This window comes from Mauremys reevesii, linkage group 2 (genome assembly GCF_016161935.1).
Source record: "Mauremys reevesii isolate NIE-2019 linkage group 2, ASM1616193v1, whole genome shotgun sequence".
NCBI lineage: Eukaryota > Metazoa > Chordata > Testudines > Geoemydidae > Mauremys > Mauremys reevesii.
The window spans coordinates 111067436-111089237 of NC_052624.1; the positions used below are offsets into that span (position 1 = coordinate 111067436).

The 21802-nt window shown below is 40.4% G+C and overlaps 1 protein-coding gene across 1 annotated transcript in view; it reads right to left on the reverse strand.

Moving 5' to 3' along the window:
* The window catches only part of MOCOS (molybdenum cofactor sulfurase), a 373116-nt gene that overhangs the window by 76498 nt on the left and 274816 nt on the right, over positions 1-21802 (reverse strand). The window contains exon 6 of the mRNA XM_039527389.1: positions 14575-14774. Coding sequence (XP_039383323.1) covers positions 14575-14774 — 200 coding nt within the window. The remainder of the gene's footprint in view (positions 1-14574; positions 14775-21802) is intronic.

Below are 21802 nucleotides of genomic sequence, written 5' to 3' on the forward strand. Positions count from 1 at the left end.
AATGTACAAAATAGAAAGGACAGGAAATAATGGAGCCAGTGACAAGGCAGGCTACTGGGCATTAGGGAATGTTTCCCAGGATGGCCCTGAGTGTTTGGTTTAATTATACCAACTATGTGGTATTTTTCCCACCTAGACTTACAAAGCTCCGCCAGTGCCGGTCCCAAGTCCAGATCAAAAAGGAGGAGGGTTGGTTTAATGGGGTGGCTTCCCGTCACCATAAAAAAAAAAGTTCTAGCTACAGAAACTACATACATAAACCAAAAATCACGGCCTGAGGAGGATGGAAAGCGTTCAGATGCGCATATGACAGTGGATGCTCAAATCCATCAGGAAGTCACCCACTCGATGGTCCAAATTATTACGGTCAGAAAGAGTACATCCAGAGCTACCTGGAATGTACGAACTCTAAATAGTGCAGGAAAATTAGCATAGGTAATCAAAGAAATGGATAAACATAAAATTGACATCCTAGGACTTTGTTAGAGTGGAAAGTTAGATGGAAAGATCAAGGTCTAATAACATCTGGAGAAAAAACAATGTTATATTCAGGGGGAACCAAACATGAGAGAGGTGTAGGAATCATCATGAATAGCACCGCAAAGAAATCACTTATGAATTGGCAGCCAATATCAGATAAGCTACTGGCAGCTAGAGTCCACTCTCAGCACATTAAGTGTGCCATAGTCCAGGCATATGCTCCAACAAATGATGCAGATGAAGAGGACAAAGAGATTCTATGCAGAATTGAATGATGTAATGAAAGAAATACCAAACCACGATCTTGTCCTGGTTATGGGAGATTTTAATGCCGAGATTGGAAATGAAAGAAGAGGACAGGAAACAGTCAAACCCACATACAATTGGAACAATGACAGACTTCTTGTGTTTTGTGCCCAAAACAATCTTAGCATCTACAATTCTTTCTTCCAACATAAAAATATACACAAAAAGACATGGATTTCACCAGATGTGTTAGTCAGAGGTGGAAAACATCAGTGTTAGATACAAGAGTATTCAGAGGAGCAGATATAGGGAGTGATCACTATTTGCTGAAAGAAAACATCAAATTAAAGTTTAAAGTGCTTAAAAAGAAAGAACACAGACTCAGATTATTCAATACACAGAAACTACAAGATTGCAGGATGCAAAAAAAGTACCCGATAGAGGTCAAGAATAGGTCTGAGGCCCTTAAAGATCTTGAAGAAAACAAAGTGGAAAAATACTGGGATCTTTTCAAAACAGCTATGCTAGAAGCAGCTGAAAAGATAATTGGTAGAAAGAGAGGAAGCAATAAAGAACAGTGGATCTCAGAAGAAACATGGAAAATTATATACAAAAGAAGAAAACAAAAGGCTCGAGTACTACAACATGCGACTGAAGAACCAAAACAAACCTACAGAAACTTTGACAAAGCAGTAAAGAAATAATGCAAAAAAGATAAGCAAAATTGGATAGAAAGTAATGCTAGTGAAGCTGAAGAAGCAGGGGAAAGAAACAATACAAGAATAATCTACGTGAACCTGAAACAGTTAACAAGATATGGATCAAAATTTAGAAGTGTCCCAGTGAAAGGGAAACAAGGAGAAATTTTGAAAACACAGGCAGAACAAGAAAATAAATGGGTGGAACACTTCAAAGAAGTGCTAAACCAACTAGAACCAATTACAAGTCTGGAATTTAAAAATGATAAAACCATTAGACCTAGATATTGATGTATCTGAGGTAAAAATTGTAGTAGTAAAAAAAGCTTTGCAGAAGCTGAAAAACAACAAGGCACCTGGTTTGGATGGCATTCATCCTGAGATGCTTAAATATGGAGGTGAAGACATGGAATCAGTCATCTGTTCGCTGTGCAACAAAATATGGACGGAGGAGAATGTGCCGGAAGAATGGACCCTCAGTATCATAATCAAGTTACCAAAGAAAGGTGATCTAAACAATTGTTCAAATTGGAGGGGACTAACATGTCTATCTGTCACAGGAAAAGTATTAGCAGCAGTCCTCCTGAACAGAATGAAAAGAAAGATGGATACCATCCTATATGAACAACAATCTGGGTTTAGACAAGGGAGATCATGCACAGACGCTATTTTCATCCTGAGACAGATTATTGAGAACACAATTGAATTCCAAGGCAGTCTTGCCATCAATTTTGTGGACTTTCAAAAGGCATTAGATAGGGTAAACAGAAAAAAATGTGGAAAATTGTGGCATAATATGGAATTCCAACAAATTAACATTATGAAGGCATTCTACGCCAACTCAAAATGCTGCATTAAAATGGAAAATGGATTGAGTAAGCCATTCAGCATCAAGATAGGTATAAGGCAGGGGTGCATCCTGTCTCCTTTTTTGTTTATGCTAGTCATCAACTATGGATTAAAACAATGCAACAGTGATACATATGGCCTAAAATGGAACAATTCAAGACTATATGATCTAGACTTTGCTGAAGACATAGCTCTTATCAATGAATATGCCAACGGACTACAAAAATGCACAAACCAAGTAAAAGAAGTAATGGAGAAGATAGGTTTGAGATACAATGCAAGGAAATGTAATGTCATATTAATGGGGAATATAGGGACAGAAATCAAAATTGAAGAAGAGTAACTGGAGAAAGTGGACAATTTTACATATCTTGGAAGTACCATCAGCCAAAATGGTACTAGTTCTGAGGAAAGAAGAAGAACTGGGAAGGCAAATGCTGCATTTGGCAGACTCAAAAACATCTGGCAACTCAAAAATATCTCCCTCAAGACAAAACTGAATGTGTACAAATCAATTGTTATCACCATCACAACATATAGCAGTGAGACATGGCAACTTACCAAGAAAGACACGCAAAAGCTGGATGCATTTCATCACGAATGTCTGAGAAGAATATTGGGAGTAACATATAGAGATAGAAAGACGAATGAAGAAGTCAGAAAAATTACTGGATAAGGCACTCTCTCACAAATAATCTACTAAAGAAGACATCAGTGGCTGGGACATGTGCTGAGAATGGAAAAAGAATGCTTACCAAATACCACCCTTGAATAGAAGCCAGAAAACGCAAGAAGAAAGAGAGGAAGACCACGAATAACATGGAAACAAACCGTTCTGAACGACATCAAGCACCTCAACATGAAATGGGGAGATTTGGAGAGAAGGGCAGTTGACAGGCAAATGTGGGTAGCCCAATGTGCAGCAAGGCACAGGATGAACTAAAATCTAAGTAAGACTTACAAACCCCTCACCATTCTATCCACATTTACTGTCATATCCAAGTAATCTAAAAATGTGAAAAAAATCACAACTTCGCATTATTGATATATCTCTCCTTACCCTACTAACATCTCTCTCCTGTGACAGGGTTTCTTGCTGTTTCCCCATTCCTTCCTTTTACCCTAGTCCCTTAATATGGGGCTTCCCTTTCATTCCTATCTTTCACATGCTGGGATCTCTCACCTTGCCCTTTCCTTTCCCCACACCCTCCCTAGGGAGGGTAACTCCAGATCAGATTTAAGCCACTGAGCAGCATGGAGAGGAAGGAGCTGCCAACTGGGAAGCTGTAGAAGAAAGCTGAGCTGTTGATCAACTGAAAGGCACTGTGTGCCCTTCTGGAGTGCCATCCTAGGTAACTACATGGCATACCTATAGAGCAGGGCCAGCCCTGATATTTTCATTATATTCTGTAAAGAAAAATATGTAGATAGGAAAATACAATCCCATATCACATAGCCATCCATCATCCAAAGTCTCATTATTAAAACAAGAAGCAGAGGAGCAGACAAAGAGAAAATAGCAAATGAGTTTAACACAAACAGGTGGGAGGCTACAGCACCTAGCACATAATCACAAGGGGTGGGATTTTCCAAAACACCTAAGTGAGTTAGGAGCACAAGTCGCATTGGAAGTCCCCCTAACACTTTAGAATGATAGAAATTAGAGATGGAAAAAATCCAGTAGGATAGGGGTTTATCCTCTACCAGTTCAGGTTAAAGGGGGCAAATGCCATGGTATATAAGGTAGGTGTGCAACTGGTTGAAAGACCGTACTCAAAGAGTAGTTATGAATGGTTTGCTGTCTAACTGTGAGGATGTATCTAGTAGGGTCCCTCAGGGATCAATCCTGGAGTTGGTATTATTCAATACTTTCATTAATGACTTGGATAATGGAGCAGAGAGCACACTTATAAAATCTGAGGATGATACTAAACTGGGAAGGTTTGCAAGCACTTTGGAGAACAGGAGTAGATTTCAAAGTGACCCCGATTAATTAGATAATTGGTCTGAAGTAAACAAGATGGAAATCAATTATTCTCTATGCCCACTGAAGAGAGGACTAGTAGTAATGGGTTTAATTTGCAGCGAGGGAGATTGCAAGGGAGATATTAGGAAAAACTTCCTAATTCTAAGGATAATTAAGTTCTGGACTAGGCTTCCAAGGGAGGCTGTGGAATCCCCATCATTGGAGGTTTTTAAGAACAGACTAACACCTGTCAGCGGTGGTCTAGGTTTACTTAGTCCTGCCTCAGCACAGGGGGCTGGACTTGATGACCTCTTGAGGTCCCTTCCAGCCCTACATTTCTATGATTCTATGAAAAGCCATAATGGAAATTGCATTTTAAATTTGGGCGGCTTGTACATATCTTGAGAGGTATCTGTTGAGAAGCTATGCTGGGGAGACAGCAGTGAAAGGCTAGGCCTTTCCGTACAGCCTCACCCTGCCAGGGCTTTTCTCTGCTGCCTCCCTCCTTGCAGGGCCTTTCCCTGCCGTGGAGTCTTTCCTTGCAGCAAGGAAAGGCTCTAGCAGTAGGGAGATGGTGGTGCCCTTCCCCCACTGCCTCCCTCCTTCCAGAGCCTTTCCCAAATGCTGGAGTCTTTTCCTGAGCTAGTGAAATGCTCCAGCAGCGGGGCACTATATGGCTAAAAATAACAGTGTAGACAGGAAGGCACAGCTTGGGCGAGTACTAGACTTGCCTAAGCCATGCCTCACTGTCTACACTGCTATTTATACCCGTGCTAGGGGAACTACTTGAGTACGCACTCTACACGCTGCCAGAAGAAGCATGCAGTGTAGATGTAGCCTGATTGCCAAAGCTGACCACAATCTATCTGAGCAGTTTTCTCAGTAATCTTAAGAGAGGTGAGGAGGGCAAAACTCACTGACTTGTAAAGCTACAGTCAGGCGCCTTGTGAGGAGAACTGAAATGTTCACATTTCCTATTTTTTGCAGGGGCCTCCTGTTTTAGCAGTTTATCTATCAGCTCTGCATGTGATAAGGCAGAGCTATGTGTAGGAAATCTGGAGCTGCAAATGAGCTCTTGTTTGCTGTCTTCCTGACAGGATCGCTAGCAGGCATGGCAAGACTGCGAGACATTGAAGAAACTTTTGCAGGTGAGGTGATCAAGGAGGACTACCTTCTCTTTTGCCTTAGGCTATAGGCAAAGGAGGTAGAGTAGAGAAGTTGAAAGGAACCTGCTAATCCTCTGCTGAACTGATGGTCACTTTCCAAAGGTAGCTATGAGGTAAAAAACGCTTAAGGCACAAACAATTAGAGTGGAAAAAAGAAAGGAAAAAAGTTCTCTCAGGACTTCACAGAATGGAAGCAAGTAAAGTTTCCTTCAGAAGGGTAACCATGTTAGTCTGTTTCAGCAAAAACAATGAGGAGTCTTGTGGCACCTTAAAGACTAACAAATTTATTAGAGCATAAGCTTTCGTAGGCTATGACCCACTTCTTCAGATGTATGGAGTGAAAATTACAGTAGGCAGGCATAAATATATAGCACAAGAAAAGATGGGAGTTGCCTACAAGGAATAGCTGGGGAATAGCTATGCCAAAAATCTGGCTGACCTGCTCTAGCTGTTACCTACTCCTCACTATACTATTTAGCAGTGACAAGTGTTTAACTTGTAATGATAAGAGGTGCCGGAGCTCAAGCAATTTTTTTTACAGGGCTATGAACTGCCAAGCCTAGAGGTGCCGGGGCTCAGCCAGGGCAAGCCCTGGCACAAATTAAGCATTGTCTGTGACCAAATACAAGACTAAGTTATGGAAGAGAGGTAGGTATGGGAGCTGTACCCCTTATGAAAATATGCAAGAAGAGAGTGTTTCTTTAACTGAATATATTGCCACATTAAAGCAGCAAGGAAAGCTAAAGTGTACAAATAACAGCACAACAGACATCTTACAAAAAGCCTGTATATTTTTCTGATCTTGGAGTGGAAAAGGTAAAACAAATTTGATCCAATCTCACATGAATCAGGATGTGGGGGGGGGTTGTTAGTTTTTGTTCTGTTTTCTGTCACTTTATTGCCTTTGTTTTTTAAATTTCCACACAATTTTGCTTTCTTACAGCTGTTCCATCTCCTCTTCCTGTTGCACATAGGAGATGCTGGAACCTTAAAAGTTGCACACCTCTGGAATTATTTACAAGTGTCAAACAACAAATAATAATGATGACTAAGAACACAAGTTGTAGTCCACTCATTATTGTCCAACACTTACCGTTTGAGAGGGTAGAGGGCTTGAGTATTTGTAATGAGATATGAAGGTGATCACACATTTGAATACAATACAAATGACAACTATTCATCATTGTTAACGATCCAATGGCTGTTTCATATGTAGATGAGTCTATACTATCAGTCCAGGGCTTAGTGAACAGGTGACCTAACTTTTGTGACATCACAAAAAGCACAACCACATCTGGTGTTAATTGGTACCTTTCCTGGCAGTCTGAGTAGAGAAGAAAGGAATTGCTACAGAGCTACTTTAGTGAAGCAATGATGGGAAGCCAGCATTGTTACTTCCCATATTGTACCACCACTCTAGATAAACAGAGGTCTTCGGTCTCCAGCATTGTTACTTTGCTACCCTTCACACGCACAACATGTGCTAAAGATTTATATGTTACTGCGAATATCAATAGTAAAAACTTGTAATGCCTGTGTTTTAGTTAGTAGAATCCATAAGGTATTCCATAAAGAGGCAATCACCATACTCCTTGCTATATGCTGCAAAAGCCAGACAACTTGTGAGTCGAATGCAGGTGTCTCTTCAGTTCATTACTACAGTTGGTTACAAATGTAGTGTACAGACAGTTTTACTGAGAGGAAGCATTTTCAGGAGAAGAAAGATGAGCCCTAAGGGCATCTCAAAGAAGAAAACTATTATTTAATATAGTTTAAGAGCAAGAAGATTATTGAGATTTCAAAATCACAGTAGCCAGGCCCTAGCTCAGAAAGCAAGTTTACACGGAAAGATTGGGATGTTAGCAAAACCTTGTGAGTGACTACTGTGTTTGGAGTCTCCAAAGCCTTTTGTTTAAATCATTTTAACTGGCAGCAGTGTGCTGAATGGATTCCAATGACTAAGCTGCCCATTAAATTGATAACATACATTTAATATTCAGGTCAGGTTTCTTCAATAAACAATATTTGAAAATAGTGACAACCTTCATTAAATGCAAACATATATTTAGATAAAAGTGGCATAACAGCACAACTTTTCATAATTATTTCACTTCCGGCTCATAACTTCTAAACCTTCAAGTATTATAAATCATACCTATTGGGACAGTAAGCTGTCGAAAACATTGTCACCCTTCAGAGATGCAATCATGACAAAGTCTCATTTGTGCGTTAAGCTTCAAGGGGATTCATTTATTTGATCTTCAACATTTGAATGAAGTGTTTACTCGAGGATCAATCTGCAGCCCATGGCTATTCCCTCACTTAATAAATGACCCTGTGTGTGTAATTCAAGTGTGTTTGTATTTAGTAACACAATCTTGTTAGCTGTGGATGATAATACTCTGACAATAGTTAGGAGCGGACTTTAACATTAGTAACAGGCTAAGAATTGCTTCCCTTCAAAATGCTGCATAGACAAAAGACATGATTTTCCTTGCTTTCATGTTGCAGTAGCAGTGTTAAATGTCACATATTTGATTGCATGCCTTTCAAATCTTAAATATCTTGGACTTATTTCAGAATTTTGAATATTGAGTAAATTATGTAAATCTGAAGGATTAACTGTAAGCTTGGTATCCTCCAAAGAGACTGTCGCTTTTACTTTTAAAGTCTTTCTGACCAAACGCAAATGCTACAAATAAAATTCTTGCAAGCCTCATCATAAAATTCTCTGTAGAATGAGTCATTCATTCAGCTCAGATACCACGGCAATGGGCACAGAAGAAATACCAGATAGGCAGAAGAAATGATCTGGATGATTGGTTATGAATACATTATTTACAGAAGGGGCATCAGCAGTAATAAAATAAGACATTTAGGAATTTGTCTATTTGAATAAATTAACTAGAACACAATCTGAGTAATTAATTAGTAAAGTGTCTACTAGTAGATAGATACTTCTCGGAAGTATTATTCTCCTCAGATAGAAATGTTGTCCAATTTTCCCTTAATTAAGTGATCCCAAGACCAGTGCCTTAGCTAACTGGCCTCTGAATCTGGTGTTTTCCCTAAACAAGTGGATGAAGTTTACACCAAGGCTGATATATGTTGTATACCAAGCAGTGAATCCTAAAATCAAAGACAAACTTAGCAGCTTTCAAATTAGCAGGCCACAAACATGACTACGCTAAAGTAAACATATTTCATTTCCATACGCAGAAACCAAACTATTGGATTTTGCTCTGATTTGACTAGACCTGCCTGTAGGCAGACATATATAAAAATAATGCTGTAGATATAAAGCAGATGAGATTACACTGATAGTTGGATGTAGCTTTCTCAGCACTGTATATACTCCTTATGTCAAATCAAACTTTTCTAATCTTCCACCTAGTATACTAGATCTTTGAAGAATGTGACTACATATAAAAGCCAAATGTGGTTCATATATATTCTTTATATACACTGCACTGTGTTACTTGGATGTGAATTCTAAAACATACGAAACTATACATTATTTTAACTAAATAATTAGCCTAACATCTAGTGCAGATACAATGTTGCTAGCATCTATTTTTAAAAGAAATGGTTACTTACTGTAACTGTGGTTCTTCAAGATGTGGGTGCCCAGCACATCGGAGCCGGAGAAAATTGCCTAGCAGTACCCATAGAGGGGTGGTGCTTGTGCCTCATTGCCTTAGACCTTCCCCCTGGCTACATGAGGTGGAGTTGCCCTGACCCTCCCTCAGTTCCATCACACCAAATGCCTAGAAACGAAACTCCGATGCAGAGAGGACAGAGAGTGGGCTGTGGAATACACGTCTGCATCATATCTCAAAGAACTAAAGTTACAGTAAGTAATCATCTCTTCTTCTTTGAGTAGATGCAGCTGTGTATTCCATGTAGGTGACTCATAAGTGGTACCCCCCAGAAGGTGGGGTCAATCTACCAAAGCCTGCATCCACCTTGGAAGAAGTGGTTAAGGCGTCATGAACATATGTATCAATGACCATGTAACATCCTCAATATGTAAACATCATTGAGGAATGCCATGGACATTGCTTGTGCCCTTGTAGAATGAACTAGCACCCACTGAGGGGCATAGCCAAAGCTATTTCATATGCAGTCTTGATGTAGGATGTTATCCATTTGGAGATCGTCTGTGACGAGACCACTTGACCTTCCATGTGATCAGCGTATGACACAAACAAATGAGGTGAAGCACAAAATGGTTTAATCCTGTCCAGATAAAAGGCTAGACATCTAACATCACCCTCCAGATATCAATGAACTTAGGAAAGAACAGAGGTAAAAATACCAGTTGTTCAAATGAAATTGAGAAACCACTCTGGACACAAATTTTGGATGTGGTCATAAAGTCATTTTGTCTTTGGAGAATTGTGTATAAGGAGGTTCTGCCACCAGAGCCTGCAACTCACACAGTCTGCTTGAACATGTTATCATTAACAGAAACACAGTTTTCTGACCTAAAAGTGGAAATGGACAAGAGGCCAGAGTTCAAATGGAAATCCCATTAAGGCCACTAGGACTGAGTTAAGGTCCCACAGAGGAACCAGTTCTTGGACCAGAGGATGTAGACAAAGGACCCTTTAAAGAATCTTGTTACCATGGCATTGGAGAAGACAGATCTTCCCTGAATAGTGAGATGAAATGCCGGTATCGCTGTCAGATGCACTTTCAATGAACTCAATGCAAGCCCCAATGACTGAAAGTGCAGCAGGTACTCCAAAAGGCCAATGTTGGTTGGATTCCATGGGCTAATGACCACACCAAAAATAACTTCCATTTCACTGACTAGGTCATCCTGGTGGAGGGTTTTCTACTGTTAAGGATGACTTGTAGGTCAGCGGCCGAACACAGCTCTTCCTTCTCATTCAGCCACGCTGAGTGCTGGATGCAAGGTGCGGCTTTGTTTCTGAGTGAATAAGTTGAGATGGAGAGGTTGGAGAATCAGCAATGTATTGGCCACACCGGGGCAATGAGAATGACCTTGGCCTAATTTGCCTAGAGTTTGAGAATGACTTGAGGGATGATCGGGATTGGGGGAAGGCATACAGGAGAGCCAATTGCCAGAAGAACATCTACTCAAAGAAGAATCTTTATTATCCTTTCATTCAACATACTGATGTCAGCAACGATCAGAGTCTAGTACAGTGGTTTTCAGCCTGTGGTCTGCAGACACTTGGGGGTCTGCAGGCTATGTCTAAGATTTCCAAAGGGATCCACATCTCCATTCTAAATTTTTTAGGGGCCCGCAAATGAAAAAATCTTGAAAACCACCAATCTATTGTATTTCAAAATCCAGAGCATTCAGTTCACTTATTCATCTTTTTATGAGTAGCTCTAACAGCAAGCAGCAACATGAAATTACATGACTAAAAATTTGTTCTTTGAGTGTTCAGAGCATTTTTTAAGTTTAAAAACATTGTTTGGCTCAAGCAGCAGTTGTGTTTAATTTTTGCTAAGAACTGGTGGCAACTCAAAGGGAATGTTGAATGTTCCCAACTATAGTACATAATGATGATTTTATATATGACCTTTCATCCTCAAAGTCTGCAAAGCACTTTACAGACCATATGTAGAATTCATTCATCCCTGAAATGCAGTGACCTCTGGAACGAAATGTGGCAACTGTTTAACAAAGCATAGGAACACTGAAAAACAGTTTTTAGGTGAGTAAGTAAAGAATAATGTCTCCAGCTCGATAACTTCATCAGTGTGTTACGTGAGCACTTAAATACATAAAAATGCAAGTTGATGTTCTACTGTTTCACTTCTCTCTTCACTTCAAAGAACAGGAAGTATTCTTCTCATCATTTAATTATAGAAAAGTTATGGCACAGAGATTGGAGAAGTAATCTCTTCAGATGGTGGTAAAATTTGTGGCCGTTCTCAACTGCTTTAGTAGGGAATGCCAGAGGAATCATTTCAGAGAAAGTATTTCTCTAGCTTGCACTGATTTCTCTTTTGTTGTTCAGAATTTCATCTTCCTATAGAAATGCAGCTGTCTTGAAAGTTCTTGCTTGCAGAGGGAAAGGGGTTTCTGAGGCAGCCTGGGCCCAGAGCATTGAAAATCAAGACAAGACTCTTGAACTTGACTTGTTTGACGGCCACTCAGTGAAGAGAATTAAAAAGTTAGTATTAAGCATAACTAGTTTTATGTGCTATCATTGGCCTAAGTTGCTCAGCAGAAGGACTGCTGCTTTCTGGGCCAACAATTTTCTTCAGTGTCTCTGATTACACTCCCAAATACAGTGCATTATGTTGAGAAGTTCAAAGGTCAAGAAGTCATAGATCACCATGGCCAAGTCTCATCTGTCTGAATGGGGCAAAGTCTCCTGGACAGCCATTGAATGGGGAAAGGTGTTATCTGAATTGTTGCAATTATAAGGGTATGTGACAAAGTTCCTCCTCTACCTTGGTGGGTCCTGCACGTATTGGCGGATTTGCTCATTTCAGAGATTCACCATGTGGGTCAGGGAACAGCCTAGAGACCTTCCCCTCTGGTGAAACCCACAGTCCAGGTCAACTCCTGTGTCTGATCAGGAGTTGGGAGGTTTGGGGGGAACCCGGGCCCGCCCTCTACTCCGGGTTCCAGCCCAGGGCCCTGTGGACTGTAGCTGTCTATAGTGCCTCCTGGAACAGCTGTGTGACAGCTCCAACTCCCTGGGCTACTTCCCCATGGCCTCCTCCCAACACCTTCTTTATCCTCACCACAGGGCCTTCTCGTGGTGTCTGATAATGCTTGTACTCCTCAGCCCTCCAACAATATGCCTGCTCACTCAACTCCTAGTGCCTCTTGCTTCCAGCTCCTCGTATGCACGTCACAAACTGAAGCGAGGTCCTTTTTAAGCTCAGGTGTCCTGATTACCCAGCCTGTCCTAATTGATTCTAGCAGTTTCTTCTTAATTGGCTCCAGGTGTCCTAATTAGCCTGCCTGCCTTAATTGGTTCCAGCACGTTCCTACTTGTTCTGGAACTGCCTCTGTTACCTTACCCAGGGAAAAGGGATCTGCTTAATCTGGGACTAATATATCTGCCTTCTAATACTCTCCTGTAGCCATCTGGCCTGACCCTGTCACAGGTACTATACAATAAGGCAATCTTTGTTAGTCAAAACTGTGGTATAGGGCCATTAGGTAGATCCTATGGGTATGTAACAGGAAGTAGAGTGAGAGAAACCTTGAGACAGACTAAGGACTTGTCTACACATTGTAGTGATTTTTGTTATGGGGTCATGACTTCTAAAATGTTGCACTTTAATTGATCCTTGTAGACCTGCTAGTGCACTTGAAAGTTTCCCTACTGAGCTTTAATGTAGAGCTGCTAAAGCGCCCTAGGGAACCTTTAGTGTGCACCAGCAGTGACTACAAAGACCAATTAATGCACAACATATAAAAACATAAGAACGGCCATACTGGGTCAGACCAAAGGTCCATCTAGCCCCGTATCCTGTCTTCCGACAGTGGCCAATGCCAGGTGCCCCAGAGAGAATGAACAGAACAGGTAATCATCAAGTGATCCAACTCCTGCCGCCTATTCTCAGCTTCTGGCGAACAAAGACTAGGGACACCATCCCTGCCCATCCTAGCTAATAGCCATCGATGGACCAATCCTCCATGAATTTATCTAGTTCTTTTTCAAACCCTGTTATAGTCTTGGCCTTCACAACATCCTCTGGAAAGGAGTTCCATAGGTTGACTGTGCGTTGTGTGACAAAATACTTCCTTTTGTTTGTTTTAAACCTGTTGGCTATTAATTTCATTTGGCAGCCCCTAGTTCTTGTGTTAGGAGAAGGAGTAAATAACACTTCCTTATTTACTTTCTCCAAAGTGCACTTTAGAAATCACATCCCGCAGTACCTCACTGTGCAGACAAGCCCAAAGTTTAGGGGCTTTCTGATGAATCGGATTTAAAACCGTTATACTGTTCATGTAATCATTAAATAAAAGCATTTCAATGAAACCTAAGTCTCCTCAAGAATATTACAAAAAAAAATATTGCTAGAACTAAGTAAAGCTAATTCTGTTTTGTGGAGGTTTTTGTTATTCTGAATTTTGGTTTCATTACAATTTCGAAGCCCTGACGTCCCCAACTCCCAGGCAGTCCACCCTGGAGCCAGGAACCTGGAAAGCCTTGAGGTCCCTGATTCCAGGGCAGTCTGGCAAGCAGTCAGCCAAGAAGCCAGGCAGACAAGCTGGCAGGAAATCAGGCAGGGTTCTGTTGTATTTTTGTAAAAACTGAAGTGTCCATGGAATGTTTCAATTTTGACAAACAGGCAAATTCTGACAAAAAACAGTTGTTCTGCAGAATTTTGCCAACCATCTCCAGTAATTATCCATATTGGGAAATGGGGACTAGTCCTGGTATTCTGGCCAACTGCTTGCACTTCTGCGAAATCCCTTAGGGACAAAAAATGATCAGGACCTCATTTTTCAGTCTTACCTAAAATGGCAGCACATGCCATAGCAAAGTACTCCCTACCACCATGCTGGAGCATTGATTGAAGGAAAGAAGGAAGGTGCCTCCTATACTGAATCACCCCCATCTTTTGGACTGCTAATACTAAGTCTACTTCTACACCAAGAGGTAGTGGTGTGATTCCCCAGCTCATGTACACCTATTCATGTTTGCTCTCATAGAGCATGTAAATAGCAGTATTGCCGTGGTAGGACGGGTAGCAGCTGAGCCGTGCTGCATACATACCCACCAGTTTCAGGCATGTTTGTACACAGCACAGCTCAGCCATGCCTCCTTTGCAACCACCCATTCTACTGCAGCTACACTGTCATTTATACTTGTGCTGGTTGGTGTGAGCCAGCATGAGTATGTGCACACATGCTGGGGAATCACACTCCTAGCTCATAGATGTAGTCATAGATAAACAACTCTGCAATAGATTAAAAACTGCAATAGATGCTGGCATCAGCTATTATACACATTACATCCAGCAGACATTTTTATTTTCCTATCTTTCAATTACTTTAAAAATAAACACTAAATGTGTCATCTAGAGGTATGAAGAAAAAGCATACACATAGGGACTATTTTTATGTACAGCATATTTGGTGGGGAGGAAAAGATAATCACAAAGGTGTTTAATGTATAAACTGAACATTAAGATGAGCGAAATGAAATTGTTCATGTACCTGGGAATAGCCGATTACATCTCCATTTTCATCCAGTACATTAAAATTAATTATTGGACCCTGGATATCAGGACTGCTGAAGTCTGAATCAGTGTAGATACGCACAATAGGTGCTCCATTAGCATATTTTAAGGTAGACAGCACTGTGTAGGTGTAGCGAGATAAAGCAAAGGTGTGATTTTTTATGTTCTCCATGCCACCTAAGAGGAAAACAACATATATGTCAAATACCTTATTCTCTTGAAACTTTTTGTTTAAAAAGATAGCACAGCTGGAAGCCAACCAGTGCAAAGCCTGGAAAGCCATAATTAGCTCCTTTAAATCATCATACTTCTCAAAATTTTCTTTTCTTACAATGAGCTCTAGTGGTGCTATAATGTCACAAGATCCACCTACCTCTGAGTTAATCCACGTAACTTTTCAGCTGGGAAAATTTGAGTTTAAATTTGAATGGGTCCACACAATGAATAATTGTGTTGGTCCTAGTCTGTACACATCACAAAATCATTCTGGCCTACTTTTGTTCGAATGACAGTTTTTGCTCAGGAGAGCCCACGCACGGGAAAAGTAGTGCTACAGATCAGGAAACTGTATACCAGTACTAACATAGAATGGAAGATTAGTTGCAGTGCATAGTCCTATATGAGGCTACAAAACAAAGGTTTTCATTTGTGATCCCATCTCCCATGACAGTTATTTAATTTTATACAGAAGGGATACCCTTCTCAGTCTACACTCTGCGGAAGAGGAAAGAGAGAGGATGGCCCATATTCTGAATTAGCTCACACTCATGAAAACTCATTTGCTTCAGTGGGGTTACACAGGGTGTAAGTCAGCACAGAATTTGGCCTGGATAGTAAACAGCAGTATGCTTTCTTTTCCTTTTTCTTTGCTACACCTAACAATTCAAAAGTGAGGACCTCCCAGACCTGCAGCTGAGTACCATGATATTTGGAAGTTGCAACATTACGCTCTAATCTCCTCTGAGCAGCAGTCGTGTCATCTGTTTGTTGTCATGTGTATTTTTAACACAAAAAAGAGCTGTCAACATGTCTGAGTCTAATCAAAATAACAATAATACGCTTTTACTGGCTGAAACAGAAAAATTACATTATTTTTGTATCAGAGGGGTAGCCGTGTTAGTCTGGATCTGTAAAAGCAGCAATTATTTTTGCTGCTATTATTTTTGTAGTATTTATTTCCAGATTCAAAGTGGCATGCTGTCCTTTTTAGCTATGTTAGTTGGGAAAATGAAGTGAGTGTAGTCATAGCAATGGTGGACATATGGTGAAGAACCTCTATGTTCTGCACAGTGAGGAGAAACAAGATACAGGATGAACACCAGAAGCCCTTCGAGGAGTCTTGTGAGAAGCTATTTAGCATGATTTGCTGATGTTTGTCATGATAAACTTGGCAAACTTCTCTCTAACACTTAGTTCCCAAAGGACTTTCATAGTGTCACAGACTTTGAGATGAAAAGGATGGCCTAGCCTAAAATGTCCTGCACATTTTCTGCTAGAAGGTGGTAGTGTTGTTGAGAAAGGTTATTTCTGTGATACTGCCAGTGCTAGCTGCCTTATTAGGTCTGACTACACTGTCAGTTTCTGAGATGTCTTTAATCGCCTGATGCAGAGCTTTTCCAAATTGGCAGGAACTTTCTGATGGAATATTAAGATACTTTCTTTGTAACTTGATGAAGAAATCTTTCAGTCTATTTTTCAGAGCACGTATCCTGCCTTCAATTCTGTTTTAGCCTTTAGCCATTCTTGATTTAAAGTTTCTTAATCACATTTCTTTGTGCATTGGTGAGAGACTGATGAGTCTCTTAATTATTTATCCTCACACAAATGCAACAGCCTGCAGTTGTCCCCTTCCCTACTCCGCCCCCCTGCCGAGGAGGTAGATGGCAAGTAATGTAGCCAAGTGATTGTATTTTCACATTGCAAAATGAGTCACGATTAGGGATGATGGATTGTCAAAGAAAATTATTCAAAACAATTGCCAATTGGTCATAGTTAATGCTGACAAAAAATTCACAAATATATGACTCATTCATAATTTTTTTTAAACAGAATGATCTGTGCTGCCCCCAACATAATTTTTTGTGATTCCCCAACCTCCTTTCTGCCTGCTGTGACCCAGGGAGTGGAAGGAAGGGGAAGAAGAATAGCAACAGATCTTCAGCATCCCACTGGGGGCTGTGTGCCTGAATCAATGCACATGGTCATACATGGTAGTGGAAGGGAATAAAATCAAGGGGAGGGGGTCATACTATTTGAGATAAATAAGGATCGGTTACCAGCTGTTACGACTGATTACTTGGTATTTGTTAGTGTATTTTATTTCTGCATTTTGTCCCCTGCATATAAATTTCTGTGACTGTTCTTATGTCAGGTTCCTTGACACTGAACATCTCGATTTTTTTTTATTATTAAGTGCCTATTTGGTGTCAGGAGCTGTAGCAGATTTTAAAACTTTTGAAGGGGATATAAATGGGGAATGGCCTGTGATCTTCAGCTCATTGCAAGGGGGATCTAAGGCTCACTCAGTCTATAATTTTAGTGAATTTTAGCTGTTTCATTAAGAGACTCTGCAGTTATTAATCTAAATGATTTTTAAATGGCAAGCAGCATACATGTTATATATTATTATTTCAGTGAAGGACACCTATCTAGGGCAGACCAGGTAACACTTACTGATGGAGTTTGATTACTACTGTTGACCAAAACCAGGTGTGCAGGCACATATCTATTGTAAAGGTTATGCATGGTTGTGTAATTTGCCTTCACTATTGTCTACCTCTGCCTAAGGCACATATTCATAATGTAGACTTCCTTGTCTGGTGTAAATGTATATATTTCCACTAATACTTTTCTTATTGCTTTATCGTGTGTGTGTGTGTGTTTTAACTTAATGTCATTTCAGGCTTCAGCATTTCATATTTTCTGTTTCTAGTGACACAGCATTTTTCACACTATCTGTTGGCACAGTGAATAGCATAACAACTATTTGCAATGGTTTTTGAACAGCAGAGATTGCTGAAAGTTGCTCATTACTTTCCCGCACTGACCCCCTTCCAGCAATATGCCATTTACCTCGTGGTATTGGTGTTGGGTACCATGCAATCCTGGCTGGCTGTACCATTTCTTTGTTTGTGCCCTGAGGCATCATGACAGTGTCAGCACAGGCACTGACACTGCTGCTTTACCCCTGAGCTTTTCATAGTGATTACAGAAACTGATGGGGAGGTGGTGCTGAAAATGTCACTGGGTCCTAGGTGTTCCTTTACCCCATGGCTGCTGTGTTGCTGCTGCCATCACCCATATTGGCTAGCTCATAATGGTACTGCTCAGCCAGAGCAGCAGTTGTTTGTGGAGGGCATATTGCAGGTACGAGTTCATATCCTGCCTTTTTTAAACAGACTATATTTCTTCTCTTATGGCCTGATCCAAACCCTACTGAAGTCACTGAAAGTCTTTTCACTGACTTTGATGGGCTTTGCCTCAGCTCCTCTCATCTGTAATTGTCTTGCCCCTCTGCTGTTGTGCAAAAAAGAAAAGTGTTTCCTTTCTACTGTCTCCCATTATACTCGGATGGAAAACAAATACTTCTTTTAAATTTGCATGGCTGCTGAGTAGCTTTCTAGGTTATATCAAATCTATTTGATGCTGCCAGGAAATAAATCCAATAAACATTATACTTTATTCGGTGATGTACACATACACAAAGTGAGAATTTCACTCTATTCTGCTTCCTTTTCAGTGCTCCGTATAGATTAACCTAAAATGAATTCCCAGTCCCTAGAGTGTGATGACAAACAAATAACAGAGTTATTACTGATGTCTTATGCAAGTAGGATACACAAGTCAATACAGACTTTGAGCCTGTTCCTGCAAAATGCCGATATCGGCCTTTAACTGAGCTCAGCACCCTGCAGGCCTAGACCTCTGACAGGGTATTCTGCCTTCCACACCTATTCACTGTGAACAGGAACAACATGGCCAGGCAGGAGGGTAGAAGCAGAAGAGAACATGTAGATTTTTGGTCTTCTTCTGTAGAACCAGGGAACAGACCTTATGTAGAGTTTCATCTAAACGGAGAAACATAGAAGGTATAGGCCAGATTTTGAAACCCTTATACACACTAATAAGTAGTCGCTCACTAGAACAGTCCCATTTATTTTAATTATAAACTATATGAGTGGAAATTATTTTTTAAGAATAAAAATGTCAGTCATGGGAAAGATTGTTACCTCCTTATTCATACCAATTATCCCATCAATGGCTCTACCTGTGTGAATACGGGGAGTCACAATCTGTCTCACTATTGGGATTTTTATTCCTCCAAATTAATTTCTAGCAATGTATAGATTATGACACACTTTCTCATATGATCTTAGGATACAATATATAATTCACAGAAGGAAAGAAATTTCACTTTCTGTGACCAAAATATGCTACTTTCCTCACAGGACCAAGTGTCTGTGCCTAAAGTTGGATAGAGTCTTGCAGCATATTCAGATCTTTAAAATGCACCTACTGTGTGTACAATATGGAGGCCCTGTACACTCACAGCACTAATTCCATGCATAATACTGTGTGCAATATAGGGATCCCTACTCTCTCAGTACTAATCCTGTGCATAATAATTTAAATCCTTTTATTCTCATCTCTCTCCCCCACCACCTCAACAGTTTGAGACCGTGGAAAGCAATTGTTTAATCCTCCATTCAGGATGTTCTACTGAGACCAAACATGGAACACATACCCAGTGTTTATCTTAATGAGCAGAAGGCTTTTTTGCTGCCCCATCTCACACTTCTTTAGAACAGCTAATTTACACTCCTGTCTTTATATGGTAAGGAAGGTTCAGAGTCTTTACTCTGAGTAAACTAAGCAGAACATTCTGAGAAAAGCAGCTATTAATTTTCAAACATCACAACCTCAAGAATTTCCTTGTTCTCTTCTTGGGAGCAGTGTGGAGAGGAGATGCTGCACATGTTCTTTGGCTTGATTCTTAACTTATCCATTTTAATTATTAGTGAAATCCATTTGGTTTAGGTACTTGTTTGATTGAATACCATACAGTGCTACAAATCAATTACAAATTTAAGTCATTTCAATGACTACTTGCAATGAGATCCCCCCTCCCACTTCCTTTCATGAACACAGGCTTTGGTCATATTACTAAAAAGACTATACAAAGCATAACATTTCAGAATGGCCCTGGCCCACCAGAGAAGTGGTAGGATAGATGAGAACAGAAATAGAGAGGTTTTTGTAAAACCCAGGATATTTAGTACACTATATTTAATAGCTTATAAACAGACTAGCTCTCCAAAGTACTTATGTATCAGAGGGGTAGCCGTGTTAGTCTGGTTCTGTAAAAGCAGCAAAGAATCCTGTGGCACCTTATAGACTAACAGACGTTTTGTAGCATGAGCTTTCGTGGGTGAATACCCACTTCTTCGGATGCATCCGAAGAAGTGGGTATTCACCCTCGAAAGCTCATGCTACAAAACGTCTGTTAGTCTATAAGGTGCCACAGGATTCTTTGCTGCTTTTACAAAGTACTTATATCACCTAAGTCCTCAGAGTTTCTTTAACAGAGCAATAAATCCATACCTAAAACACTTATACAAGCAGAGCTCCAGAGGTGTTACCTCCCAGGGTCTTTCTCAGTCCAGCAGAAACCACATCCTCCCTTGGCAGTCCTCTCAAATATTAAGTGGGAGAGGAGTCTGTATTATAAAGGCACCAAAATGTTCCTCTTTTCCAGCATCCCTTGCAAAGAGGAGTGTGACAACCAAGCCTCTCTGTTATGAGTGGCTCAGCCTCATGTGGCTTTCTCCTTTCTCTGTCTAATGGAGTAAGCCTACACTGCACAGTCTCTTGAAATCATCATGTTAGAGCTTTTCCAGAGCTTGCTTCTTGGTGACTGGTTTTTCCAACTCCTGAAACCCAGTCTGCTAGTATTGAGAAAATCAGGAAGCAGTGACCTCTTCCTCTCTCAATGCTCCAATCTCACATAGACAGGGGTAATAAATCTAGCTTACTATTAAGCATTGATTTTTCTTCCCCCAAGACGCTTACTTTATTCCCCATCTTCTTATTGTGCATTTTATTACAACAAAGGGGGAAAATGTACTTCATTATGGCTAACCACTAGAGCAACTTTTTACACTAGTTATTCCTCTACCTCGCCTGGCAAGAGAATCTGTGACACGAGCAGGACCTGAGATAAATGCAATTTCTCTCTCCAAGAACTTTTCTTTGGGGCCTCAATCTGCAGTCCTATTTCGTCCACTTGAAGGCCTCATGACTTCCTTACTGGGCCAGTAGTTTGTTCTGAATGGGCCTGGAGATTAATGTAATATAAACTTAACCATCGGCTTGTAGCAACAATAATCACAGAATGAGGTTTCCCTTATCAGCAGTGAGAGTAGCTTACAAACACACACACAAAAAAAACAGCAATGTTTTCCTTACTTTTTCAGAGTAAGACAGATCCAAATCAAAGTCATCCCTAGGGTATAAACTAGGCCCCAATCAAAGCTCATCTCCCTTCCAGTGCATAATCAGAGCAGGCATTTCCCCTTTCTCCTTCTTATACTTAACAGCTAGGTCCTATAGTTTAATAAATCACTTAATTTTTGCCGGTCCTGCTTTACCTTGTTGCAGGCAACCCCAGACAAATTGTGCTGGGCCTTTTCAGAGCTAGATTGGTAATGTAACCCAGCATAGCAATAGAAGGGCTAATTACACAAAAGAAAACTGTACCGATAAAGTGTAAATAAAAAAAAGTGATTGACAAAGTGGATGCCACCATCCTGACAAGTGGATGATGCAAAAGAAAAGCAGATCCGATTCTATTCAATATTGCTGTACCTGAGCAACTTCAAGCAGTGCATTAAGCAACATGACTAAGATTTATTATGTGTTGTTTGTTCAATCATTCTCTCACCAGAGGGAAAAGTATATGCAATGGAGTGGATGAAATGGCCTTGCCATTAAAAACCTATGAAAAGCTGCAAGTTTAAATTTTTTGTAAGGTAAATTCTATTGTTCTCCATTTTTATTTAAATAACAAAACTTCCCTTATCTCAGCTTTAAGCCTCCCAAATTTCCATGGATTTCATAAGGCAAAGATGATTCTTTGACTTCTGTTCTGCCCCATCATGCTAGGCTAGGCCTCTGCTGGGAAGCATCATGAGAATATCACTGCAGCA